The sequence below is a fragment of the Propithecus coquereli genome, unplaced genomic scaffold, assembly GCF_000956105.1.
Source record: "Propithecus coquereli isolate 6110/MARCELLA unplaced genomic scaffold, Pcoq_1.0 Scaffold37, whole genome shotgun sequence".
Classification (NCBI taxonomy): domain Eukaryota; kingdom Metazoa; phylum Chordata; class Mammalia; order Primates; family Indriidae; genus Propithecus; species Propithecus coquereli.
This window is the reverse complement of record NW_012149396.1, coordinates 3,933,279-3,946,738: the sequence shown is the minus strand read 5'-3', so window position 1 is coordinate 3,946,738 and position 13,460 is coordinate 3,933,279. Positions and strand designations below refer to the sequence as shown.

Below are 13,460 nucleotides of genomic sequence, written 5' to 3'. Positions count from 1 at the left end.
GTAGTTGTTTCAGGTGAAGTGGCTGATGTGGTTGTGGGTTCAGTAGAAGTTGTAGTTCTGGCTGGTGTGGTTGTAGTTTCAGTAGAAGTGGTGTTTCTGCCTGGTGTGGTTGTAGTTTCAGTGGATGTGCCTTTACTTGTGGTAATCACTTCAGCTGCAGTGCTGACTGCTGTTGTGGTTGTCGGTTCAATAAAAACAGTACTGGTGGCCGTTGGAGTTGTAGATATAGTGGTAGTGCCTATAGTGTTTGTGTTAATCTGTTCAGTTGAGGTGGTGGCTACTGTTCTTGCTGTGGGTTCAGTAGAAACTGTACTCGTGACCATTGTGGTTATAGATGTAGTAGAAGTGCTTGCAGCTATTGTGGTGGTTGATTCAGTTGAGGTGGTGGCTGATGTGGTTGTATCTTCTGTAGAAGTAGTAATGGCGACTGCTGTGGTTGTAACCTCATTGGCCGTTCCTGCCGTCACTGTTGTTGTTGTTTCAGGTGCAGTGGTAACTGATACTATTGTAGTTTCAGTTGAGGCATTGGTGGTGGTTGTTGTGCTGGTGGGTTCTGTTGAAGTCCTGGCAGTGGTCGTTATGATAACAGGCTCAGTTGAAGTGGATGTTGTGGTAGCGTCTATTACGGGAGTGGTAACTCTAGGTTCAGAACTTGTTGAAGAGGATGTTCCAGTAGTAGATGAGGGTGTCCCATGGCTTTGGGGAAATTGGATAACAATAGAGGCATTACTGTTTTTCCCACTGTATACCAGGGACAGTATGAGTACTCCGATTGCTGTTGTTATCACACTGGCTAAGAGACAAACCAGGAAGATTTTCCACAGAGACCAGTCATTGAAGAAATTTCGCGTCACCTGGAAAGGATTTAAATAAAATTATTAAAGATGAAACAAAATATTTCAAGGAAAATAAGTGCCATTGATCGTCCTTTCCATATTATATTTTTCTTCTAGTTGTTTTACGCTCTTAGTCCTTACACTTAAGTCTTTAAGCATTTTGAATTGATTTTTGTATATGATATAACATAGGGTCCAATTTCATTATTCTTCATGTGGATATTCAGTTTTCCCAGCATCATTTTTTGAAGAGATCATTCCTTCTCCATTGTATGTTCTTAACATCTTTGTCTAAAACTAAATGCATGGATTTATTTCTTGGCTTTCTACTCTCCTCAATCGGTCTATAGTTCTTTTTGTTATGCCAGTACCATCCTGTTTTGAAATAGATTATTTCATTAAAAGAATGCATAAACATAAAAACTATGTGAAGCAACAAATGCTAGGCTCAAAGTTTAGTTTTCATTAGAAAAAATCTTGTCTTTGTTTTTTCCTTAAATTTAAAAAGAAGAAATTTCCAGTGATCACTCATGCTTTCTTATTCATATGGCTATATCTTTCCAATTTAAAAAATAACGAATGTTTTCTTAGAAATTCTTTATATCTCCCAGGATACAGAATTGTTTCTAAGCCATGGTTGAACACATATGAGGTAAGAGCCAGGACTAAAGCAAGGCCCATAATTAGGTTCTGAGGCTGACAGGGAAGCAGAGTCAGAGAGATCACCCCCAGATTAGGCCTGGGGACCTTAACATACGACTTCACCTTCTACCTGAGCAAGGTTAACAAACAATCTCATTCACTGCCCATGTATTTCCTATGCTGTAACCTACTAAGTATTTCAAATTTTTCTTTGTTTTCTTTGATCTTGATATATTTTCTCTAAACTCTATATGTTTTTGTCTTTCTGTCAAGATCTTAGCTTCTTAAATGAAGAGCCCATAAATTTTCTACCTCTCCTGTATACCCTCAGTGACTTTACATGCTCAAAGGATGATAGATTCCCACAAGAAAAATATTAAGTAAATTGATTGAATGTTTTCCCTCCAAATATTGGATCAAAAGTGTTTTCATGTGGATTACACCTTAACCCAGCAAAACAGTGTATTGCCCCAAGCATTACCTGACAATGTTGGAATTCTCCATTTGGAAATTCTGAGTGTCCCAGGGTTTCGGGGTTGGTGCAGACACTAGTTAAATTGGTAGCACTATCACCAGTTATATCAGTTGATGTAGAAAACTGACATGCTGTATTGTGAGCTTCATTTCTTGGGCTTAGGAATGGCTATGGACAGAAAAGAATGAGAAAAATGTCAAATAGAAACTGCCTATCGAGGAGTCTGGCTCCAGGAAAAAAATCCTAAGTGTGACCTTTCAGGCCCAGCCATAGGCCACTGCAAAGTCTCCACCTGGCAGAGGAAGCTCAAGGAAGGAAGCTGCCCTCCCTGCAGCCTTGGTGCAGCCATGCATTGCAGCTTCTGGATGGATGTGCAGTCAGGAACTCAGCCTTCCCTCTTCCCCACCCTGCCCTGGGCACACCATGCTCTTAAGCAAATTTGCACTCCTAGCCTAGGGGGGTTACTCAGCTGAGATACTGTTCAGGCACCTATGTGGGACTTCCTTGTCCAGGGCCTTGAAGACCATTTTCTCCACTCTAACTTGGTACTCAGCTTTTTCCCACTTCCAGCCCTCTAGCCTTCCAGGTCCATAAAATGATAGAAAATTTTTGTTCGCGGCTCCCTTGGCAAGGAGATGATCCTGGTCTGCACTGATCCACTTAACCCTTGCCCAGTGTTGTCACATGGAGGAAAAAATGGAACATTGTGATGGCTGGCATCTTTCCTGTTTGGCCTCTTGCTTGTACTATTGCAGTAAGTGAAAAAGGCCTTAATCATTACTTTCAGTTCGGCTCAAAGTCCTAATTGACCACCTGTAAACCTAGCAGCTCTCAACACCTATTCTCTGACACAGTGGCTGCATTCCTGCATGTATATGCAAGAGCTATGAAAGCATTTGTCTACCATAAGCCATGGGCAAGGAAGTTCATGGCAGTTTTATTCATAACAACCAAAAATGGAAAACAACTCAAATGTCTATCAACAGGAAAATGGATAAATAAATTGTGATATATTTATGCAAAAATGGAATATTTTATAGAAAACAAAAGAAGGAACAAGTGACACAGATGCAATAATGAGCAACAAAAGCCACACAAAATATTACTACAATTCCATTTATATAACATTCAAGAAAATGCAAAACTTAAACTGTGGCAAGAGAAGTGAGAAGGTGGTTACCTCTAAAAGATGGGGCACTGACTGAGAGCCGGCACAGGGGAGCTTCTCGGGTGTTGGAAATGTTCTGTATCTAGATCCAGGTGGTGGCTGCACAGACATGTGTGTGATGTATACATGTACGTATATGTCTGTAAAATCATCAAGCTGCACGCTTAGTATGGGTTTACTTTAGGTATGTTTTACATAAAGTGTACTGTATACTTTTTTTTCTTTTTCGGAGTATTACGGGGTATGAATACTTTGGTTACATAAACTGCCTTTGCACTGCTGGAGAAGCGTGCCCACCCCCCAGGCAGCGCGCACCGTTAGGTGCGCACAAAGGCGAGTCGGAGTGATATTGAGGAAGTATAAACAGAAGATTTCCACTATTTCTGTAATGGTTTATTTCTGAAGTTGTTTGGCACATGGGTATTCTTTAAATCTTTTAAACACATTTAAAAATTTTAAAGTAAATAAATAAAAAAGTGGGTTCAATAGGAAAGGGTAAGTTTTCCTTGAAGTGAGGTTGAAAGAAAAAATAATTGCAGACACACTTTCAAGAAAAGGACAGTAATCTGTGTTAGATATTCATGGGAGTATAAATTGTTACATGTAAATTTGTTACAGCTGAAAAATAGCATAGAGTTATTTATGACTTTTTCCTGATAGGACAGCAGGAGTATTATTTAAATGTATACTCTTAACCCTATTGATTAAATGACCAATGCTAAATGGATTTTTAAAAGACTATTGACATTGCCAGATCAATTAATCTCTAAATTTATTAAAACCATCATACTAAACATGTGTACAGACACTGGTCAGTGAGAGATTATACGTAAGAATAAAAGAGAGTGTAATTGTGTTAAACAGAATCAAGAAGGAATACACCTGGGTGTAAAGAATTGGTCAGGATCTATTTTTCTAAAAGAACAATAGCATGCCAAAGAAATAAAGAAAATAGTTGTGCAGTGATATCAAATAGGAGCAGATCTGACCTATGTAAGTACTGTAATAAAATCTCATCTGTTTTTCAATGGAGAACTTTGAGAAAAATAAAGATTTATCTTTTATGAAAGCTTCATTTATTCTTTAGTTATTCAGTATGCTAAGGGTGATGAACTTGGACTTTTTTGGAACTTTTATGATTAAATAAGAACTCACTTGCCAGAGCAGCTTGCCAGAATTTCTTGAAAATTCTTTAAAGAAAGGAAGACAGTGGGTGCCTATACCAAGAATGTAAAACCCAGAAGCTAGAGCTTTGCGGGTAATACAATTCTTGCTGTCTTAGTTTCTTCTGTCTTTTAATAAGAATGGGGTCTCTAAAGTTAAAAATTTGAGCAGGTAGGGAGCTGTGAGTTATATTTAATTAACTCTTGGTGGAAGCCAATAATCTCCATCATGCATCTGATACACATTAGCTATGCTCACGTGGAATAAAATTTTAAACTCTCTGTTCATAGATTTAAAGAGATTAATTTACCATTTTTTTGTTTTCTAAGAGGGAAAAACAAACTCCTAAATTTTATTTTTAATTAAATATAAATTTAATAAATAATTTTTAATTAAAATATAAATTTTAATTTTATATTTAATTTTTATTTTAGCCTTCAATGGCTATTTAATGCATTAGTAAAGATGGCTCTAAATGAAAAAATAATTTTCTATCACTACATCCAAATATCCATATGTAAAGTAAGATATTCAGTGTAAGATATGTACCCTATGTCTGAAAACTCAACTGTTCTGTAGGAAAACACTCCAGATGACTAACTGAGTCCTTACCGTTACCAAAGGGACCTTTTTATTTGAGTATCTTGACACTGTGAAGAGACAGTGACAGATTTGCAGGGCTGGAAGGACAGTGAAGGCTGTCTTCAGGGGAGGGGGTGCTGATCTACAATCAAAGGAACAATTTCTCTCCTTATAACTTCCTTGTTAGTACATGGGAAGAAAAATATTTTTCCTCACCAAACGTAACTATCCACTCAAACTTACACTGATTTCATTCAGCCCACATCCATTTCTGTTTCCAATATCAAGGGCTCTAGTCAGACATGAACAGTTACATAAAATGCAATCATAAAACATACAGTACTAAATTGTTTCTTCTAAAAACATAAACAATAGTCAAACACTATTGTATATAATTGAGTTCTAATATTTTACTTCAGTACAATTTTTTACCAAAAAAATTCATAAGTAGTTAATTAGAGAACAACTTAAGGGATTTGCTAGATAATTTGCTTTCTAAGCCTAGATTTCACTTAGAAAATTCACTTCTGACTTTCAAAGGTACATAAAAATCTTTGAGTTCTAACAAGTCTAGATATTACACTAAAAATGTTGACAGTTAGCACGAAAGTCTACATATCACATTTAAAAATATAATTTTTAATACAATCAAAAGCAGACTTGTTGGCTTATGCCTAAATTATAATAACTGTAGAGTATTATTTTGAAATATTATTCAATTGGCACCTAAATAATTGCTAGTGTCTTAGATCATTGAATTTAAAAAATAAATGTCTCAACTATTCATGTATTGATGCAGAAAAAATATAAGTTTTCTAATTAATAAGTTGTAAAAGAATAGCTTAAAATGAGCTACCATCTGAAACTTTGATTAGAAATTCCATTTGGGGAAGAACTGTGTTATAATAAAAAATATTAAAGTTTCATAAATATTGGAAATAAGAATCTGGGCTATCAGAACATACCACAGTGGTACCACCAATACTCACTGGTCGGTTGCCAGAAGGTTCAATATTCACTACGTATTTCCCATGTTTTCTGTCCATTCTTGAACTATCAATATCACAAGCTTAACTCCAGGAACATTTTTCAGTCTGTTCATTGTCCTTTATATCTGCAACCTTGAGAAATAATTGAGTTGATTAATATTAAATCTACCAATGAGACATAGGTGTCAATGTGGATTAGAACAAATAATAAATAATTATTCTTTATATGGGATCCACCTTGAAGGAAGAAGTGGGGTGTTAAGCAGTTATGTAAAGAAACAAGAAAATCAATTCCACCTCTATGACTACACTCTCAATACTACTGCACTGGGCAGCCTGCCTAGTATTAATAGAAAGAAGCTGCAATCACATACAATTCCTCCTTTTCTCCCCAATCACATCATCTCAGAGGACTCTTTCTTCTGACTTCTGGAATGGCCCACAACAGAATTATGAAATCAGTGAATGTTAATGCCGCTGTTGCTTCTTTTCTAACCACCTGTGACCGTCTTCTCCTCTTATGGGCAACAACTTTTAGGCACTCACAACCCACTGCCCAACAAGTTTTGACCTTCCTGGGTTGCTTCCCATGCTCTAAAACTTTTCCAGTCTATCTCCTTTTTCTGTTTCTTAAAAAATTAATCTGACTTGGCTTAGACTTCCTCAAGTCCCAATATATTAATAACAGACATAGTTAATCTGATGAACAAATCTCTGTGAGTACATTCACCAGGGTCCCTTTCTCTTCCCTTTCTGTGGGCTCTATTTGGTGTGGCTACACGGAAGATTACTTCTGATTGTGCTCATGATTTAATAATGGGACACTTTGGCAGGCAGGGCTCTGCCAACTTTTGCAAATTATACTCAAAAACAAAGGCCGTTTTTCTTATCTGTAGGTATACCTTTGGCAGGATCTACAAGACAACTGGCAAGAGTTAAGAAATAATTTTTAACCTCTGAAATGAGAAACTATCAACCAGCTCCCAACACATATATCCAGGGAACCCCAAATAAAATTGGTACAAGTTTGTGAAGTATGGTGCTTAAATAACCTCAAAGTCTAAAAATATCTCTTAAGCAGTAATTAATCCACAGAAAATTTCTTTCAATGAAGTAACAAGGTAGTTGTGCTCTTTTGTGGAAAATATCTCTTGATGAGACATCAGGCTTCAAAGATAAGAATCACCTGAAAATAGAGGTGCACCAGGTCTGAGACATCTTGTAGCTCAGTTATGTCGTTTTAAGGTTGAGGAAATTTGTGCCCAGAGTGAGGACGTGATAAACACCAGTTGTGTGGGGGAACTTGGCTTTTGTTCAGTAATGTCTTCTCCACAGCTAGCTTATTAGTAGTGACATTGTAGAAAGATGGACAGCCTAGTAGGATGTCAAGGAAATGTACTTTTGAAAATAAAGTAAGACAAAGATTTCAAAGACTTGGAGTTGGAAAGGACCCCAGATGGAATGCATGTTATACATGGGGCACAGCCTGAAACCGAATCAGACTCTCAGGGACAGAATCTGGGAGTCTGACTTTTTGTCCAAATGCCAAGTAATCCTTACTCAAATATTGAGAAATATTTTACTAAGCAATGATTCCAAGGATGTTCATGGATCATTTTAATATCTTTGGGAAGAAGAGTAATGTGCAAAGAAATCTACATTTTCTTTTTTTTTTTTTACTCTTTTTGCCCGGGCTAGAGTGAGTGCTGTGGCGTCAGCCTAGCTCACAGCAACCTCAAACTCCTGGGCTCAAGCGATCCTACTGCCTCAGCCTCCCGAGTAGCTGGGACTACAGGCATGTGCCACCATGCCTGGCTAATTTTTTCTATGTATTTTTAGTTGTCCAATTAATTTCTTTCTATTTTTAGTAGAGATGGGGTCTCGCTCTTGCTCAGGCTGGTTTCGAACTCCTGAGCTCAAACAATCCGCCCGCCTCGGCCTCCCAGAGTGCTAAGATTACAGGCGTGAGCCACCGCGCCCGGCCAAAATCTACATTTTCTTAAATTAAAAATTGGTTAAATTTTCAATTGCTTATTCATTCAACAAGCACTTATGGAGTCTCTACTCTACCCAGGTATTGTGCAAGATGCTCAGTGTTCAACGGTGAATAAGAGCCAAGATTTCTGCCTTCTTGGAGTTGAATAAAACATATATTGGTTATGTATTAACAATTTTTTTTTATTCTTTCTAAAGTTCTTTTATAAATACATTCTTTAGCAAAAAATTTCCACTGGAATCCACTGAAGCAAAGTAAAATAGCCCCAGGGCCTACAGAACAAAAAAGGTATGAAAAAGCTCAGGAAAGAATTTATTCCAAGAGTAAGAAACAATGGTTTCTGGGACTGTATAAATAGTGATCATATTAACATAATAATTTATCATACATACAGAAATATTTTTGAAATCAAAGAGAAGCAGTATTAATAATTTCACACAGACAACAATATCTCATGCAAACCAGGATGTGTGGTCACTGAGCTATACAGAACCCATGTGAGTTGGAAGATTTGCTAGTACTAAACATGACTACTGGATGTCATTAATTTAAAAATCAATTTAATATCTCTAGTGAACACAAATTTCAGTTGAATAGAATACGTATTTTAGTTGAAATTTTAAAAAATCTAATATGAAAAAATCTAATATAGCATTGTGGTACTGAGATACAAATATTTAAATTTTGCACTGGAGTTTCATAATCATCAAGTAAGTGGAATTACACCAATGTATATCATTATTTCAAAAATATATGGAGTATATACATCATGCTGTCACCAACAAAATAATATCAAAGTCCCTCCTTCACTATCATTAATTGATTAACTGTTGCAAGAGTCAAAGTAAGAATGAACAAGCAAATTACTATGTACGTAAATTTTCAGTGTAAAATCCAAACTTCTGCTATTTTTTTTCAGAGGACACTTTTTGTTCACTTGTCACATCACAGACCAACAGCTAGAGTGCACCTGGATTATTACAATGTGCAAAGAGAATACAGGTATCTTTCATTGGTATGCTGAATATCTCCTAGGAAAGCTTTTTATATCTGCAGAATTCTAAGCCAAAAGAATTTAGAAGTCTGTATTAATTGAGAATGGTTGACAGTCCTTTAACAATGGGTCACCTTTTAAGCCAAAGGAATGCTGAGTCTGTTAATGTAAGTCACCTATCATTATAAAATGAACCACATCATAGTCTTAAAGATTACAACAAAATTGATTTATTGATCACGTTACCCACTTCAAATTTTTCTGTGGCTGAAATTTCACTATGATCTGATCATAATCAAAACACCTTTGTGTCTCTGCTTTGGCCTTTTATTAATAACATGATGAGAACCAATGTGACAGCTCCAGCTCTCTCATCATTAGCAATTTTTTTTAGGCTAGGGACATTATTGCAGTTCATCATATTGTGCTGAGTGATTAATTGGTAACTAAATAGATAGATACCAGATTTCAAAGGCTTCAGTACAGTATTTAGATTTGCATTTAACATTAATTTAAACATAAAAAGATAATTGCTTAAAATGCATGGAAGTTTTTAAGTGTCAAGTAAAAATCAAACCAATGCAATGACTACGAGAGAAAATGATCAGATGGGAGAGTGAAAAAACTAAAACTATCTGCAAATTTGTTCAAGAAACCACCTCTCTCTTGCACCCCTTCAACAACAACAAAAAAGATGACTTAATAAATTAGGGAGTTGTTTTTTCTCGACATAAGGAGAGAGCTATAGAACGGCAGTTCGGGGGTGGGTAAGAGGTAGGAAAACAAAAATTTCACCTCTTGCTGAAGAATTTCACCGGGGCACCCTAAATGGGTGCTACTCTACACCCGGGTAGCCTCTGAGTCAGACACATCTCATCATTAAGATTACTGACATTTTTTACTGAGGTATGCCTTCTTCCAGTGCATACCACACTGGTCATATCTAATCCTCCTAATATCTTCCTGAATTATGTATCATTATGCATTTTCCTGATGAAATAACAAAGCATTTAGTTATACTTTATGAATCTCAAGATGAGTTTGTGGCTCCCAGACTCATTCACCCAAGAAGTGATGATTAAATTCCCCTTATATTCACTGTGTCACATTAGGGGCTGAGAAAAAATTGGGGGATGGAGGAGAGGAAAAGATATTTAGAAACTTAATCTTTTTATGGAAGGCAAAAAAACAAATCAGAAAACATCCAGAAACTCCAGAGATGTGCCTCAGAATATATTAGGACAGCATGGTTGTTTACTGGCAGCAAGAAAGAGGTGGTGGTAATGCCTGGAAGACTTGCCCACTAGCAAGAGGTTTCTGGGATGCAGACCCAAATTACATCACAGGCTTAGAATTATCAGGGAGAAAACAAAACTTATTATTTATTATTTATGCAGATTCTGCATCTCTGTCCAGAGTTCAAGCAAAGGATCAGCACAAGAGAAGCCAAACAAAAATATCAAGGCTTCCTCAGAGGTGCAATTCAATTAGAGAATAGTCAGGGGTTCAGGCATTCACTGGCTTCCATGCCATGGTCTGCCTGTGGGTAGCAGGGCTCTAGCATCCGAACAGATGAGACTCCAGTCCATCGCGCTGGGGACTGAAAAAGAACAAGACAAAGCTTCCAGCTCGATGCACTGGGCATCCCATCATGCCATGCTCCACTCAGCACAGGGCATATGGTGGATCCTCAGTAAGTGTTCATTGAATAAACACATAAAATAATTCTACATGCCTGCAATACATTTTACAGGTAAACAAAAATTGAAGTTCAAAGAGGTTTAGTAACTTACCTTAGGTACACAACTAAGTTGCAGATTTGGAAGTCGAACATGAGTCAATCTCATCTTAGACCCAGTTCTTTCCTCTAGGCCTGTGACTGGGTTATTCACATTCCCCTTCTTAGTAGAACCTCTGGGGTAATTCTTACTGACAGTTATTCCCTCTCAGCGAATAACTCTGTCCTAGTTGCGTGCCTTTAACGCAACTAGAAGTTCTGTAGCTCACACTTAACATTTTCAGAGTTGACACACCCACTGACTAGAGCATCCAAACCTTCCCCCCAGATTGATCAAGGCAAAACCTCAATGCTTATTCACAGCATAAAAAAGGATTTAGAAGGAAGACTGCAAAGACTCTTATCCTTCTTTAATTTTGACTTTTAAGTGAAGAGACGAATATCATGGGTTCTTCATAATTTATATTTTTAAATTAAGAGTATTGGTTAAGAGTCGATTAATCTGACAGCAATCGGGCAGTGTCTCTCTGGCCAGCTTTGCCATGACCTTTCATCACTGTGCACCTGTGCACACACTCATTCATTCAGGCACGCACTCAACAAGTGTTTGCTGAACCTTTTGCTGTGCCAGGCCTGGGTAAAGCACTTCGTAAGCATTTTCTCATTTAATCCTCACACCTGCATTCACAGGCAGGTAATACTAGCGTTCCCCTTTCATACATTAAAAAACTGAGCTTCTGAGGTGTCAGAACTTGCCCAAGGTGAGAATTGTAAGTGTTTTATGTGAGTACATCTGGCAAACTTTCATTTTATGAGTTTTTTTAATACTATATTTAAGAAATTTTTCCCACTCCTATATTGTAAATATACTTTTCATTATTTCTTTCTAGTACTTTAAACAGATGTTTATAGATTGTTACTCCATCTGAAATACAGTTTTAAGTATTATACAAGATAGAATTATGAATGTTTTTTTCCTAAAAAATCAATGTTATAATATTTACCTATCAAGTAATTTTTTAAAATCTCATAGCCAGACATCATGGCATGTGCCTGTAGTCCCAGTTACTCAGGAGGCTGAGGCAGGAGGATCGTTTGAGCCTAGGAGTGTGAGGTTGCAGTGAGCTATGAAGATGCCACTCTACTCTAGCCTGGGTGACAGAGCAAGACTCTGTCTCAAAAAAAAAAAAAAAAAGTATTGAGTTTTATCCAGTATTTTTTCTCCATCTATTGTTACAACTATACATTATTTTTTTCCATTAGCTACTCATATGAATTATGTTGAACAAATGTTCGATGTTGAAACCTCCTTCTATTCCTGGAATAAATTCCTTATTCCTGTACTGTGAGTGGCTACAAAATATTCAATAGTATGGAAAACCTATAACTTATCCAACCATTCCCCTGTCCATGTTCTTTGTTTTTTAATTTTTCTCTATTACAAATAATACAGTGAACATCTTTGCACAAATATTCATGCATATTTGTGTTACCATTTCTTTAAAATAGATTTCTGTAAGTTGAATTGCTATATCAAAGGCTATGTACATTCCTCATTTTTTATAGGTTCCACTGAATTGGCCTCTATAGGGCTTGTGTCAACAAGAGTAAAAATCTTATCATATTTTGTAATTCTGATTGGTAAAAAAAAAAACTCACTATAATTTTAATTTGTGTGTCTTTTTTAGAGAAATTAGCCATAGCAATATCATGTGGGTATTAGTCAATTGTTATTTCTTCCACCATAAATTGTCTGTTTATATACTTTTTCCACATTTCTGTCATTTATTTGTCCTTTGTTATTTATTATAAATAAACTTCTTTTTTATGTGGCTATGAATCCTTTGCTTTTTCTTTCAGTAAAATAGTTGGGAACAAGGATTCTGGATCGATGCTGCTGGTATAGAATCCTACTTCAGATACTTTTTAATTACATGCCTTTGTACAAGTTATTTAATATCCCTGTGCCTATGTTTCTTCATACGCAATATTGATATTAATGATTTCTACCTTCTTGAATGTTGTAAGAAATGAGAAAAATAATATATGTAAAGTTCTTAGAACAGTGCTTGGCACATAGCCATCACTCCATAAATACTAGTTATAATTTTGTTCCAAAAGGCATATTCCTTAGCCTTAACCTCAGTTTCCTCATCTATAAAACAGGCCGATGATACCTAGATTTTTTATGGAGATTAAATATGATAAAGTAAAGGGCTTAGAATAGTAATAGACACAGAATAGGCCCTTATAATATATGTCTACTAAATTACAAACTATTGTAATAGTCCAATTAAAATATGGAATATTATACAGGTAATATTATAGTAGACTCTCATAATGTAATGGCTCTTTTCATCATTTTGTCTAAAGATCATCATATAACAGAGAATGCCACCACTTAGCTTTTAGTTGAATGCTAATATTTGTAGTTGCTACTTAAATAACAATGAGAACTTACATATATTGAGCATTTAATATATGCCAAGTATTAAACTAACTGCTTCATGCATATTGGCTCATTTAATTTTCATAGCAACATATGAGGGAGATAGCAGCAATATCTCCATTTCACAGATAGTCAAACTGAGTTACGTATAAATTTAAAACGTGCCCAAGGACACGTATTGGTAAATGGCAGACAAGGATTAAAACCAGACAATCTGGCTCCAAAGTTCTTAACCTTGACTGCTATTCCCTGCTGATCACTTAGCAGTGTTCTACGCAGAACCCATGAGAGCTTTATCTTTGCTTTCAGAATAATAGATGAAGTCTCCAACTTTATGTGTAATTTAAAAAGAGGAAGAAAACATGTGACATATTATTAGGATAAGTTTTCTGTGGTGATTAGTTGTCCACCCAATACAGAAATATAA

At 36.2% G+C, this 13,460-nt stretch overlaps 1 protein-coding gene across 1 annotated transcript in view; it reads right to left on the bottom strand.

The window, feature by feature from the left end:
• Positions 1–13,460, bottom strand: part of DYNAP (dynactin associated protein) — an 82,511-nt gene that overhangs the window by 17,414 nt on the left and 51,637 nt on the right. Inside the window, 2 exon segments of the mRNA XM_012651727.1 lie at positions 137–854; positions 5,857–5,988. Of these exon segments, the coding sequence (XP_012507181.1) occupies positions 137–854; positions 5,857–5,988 (850 nt within the window).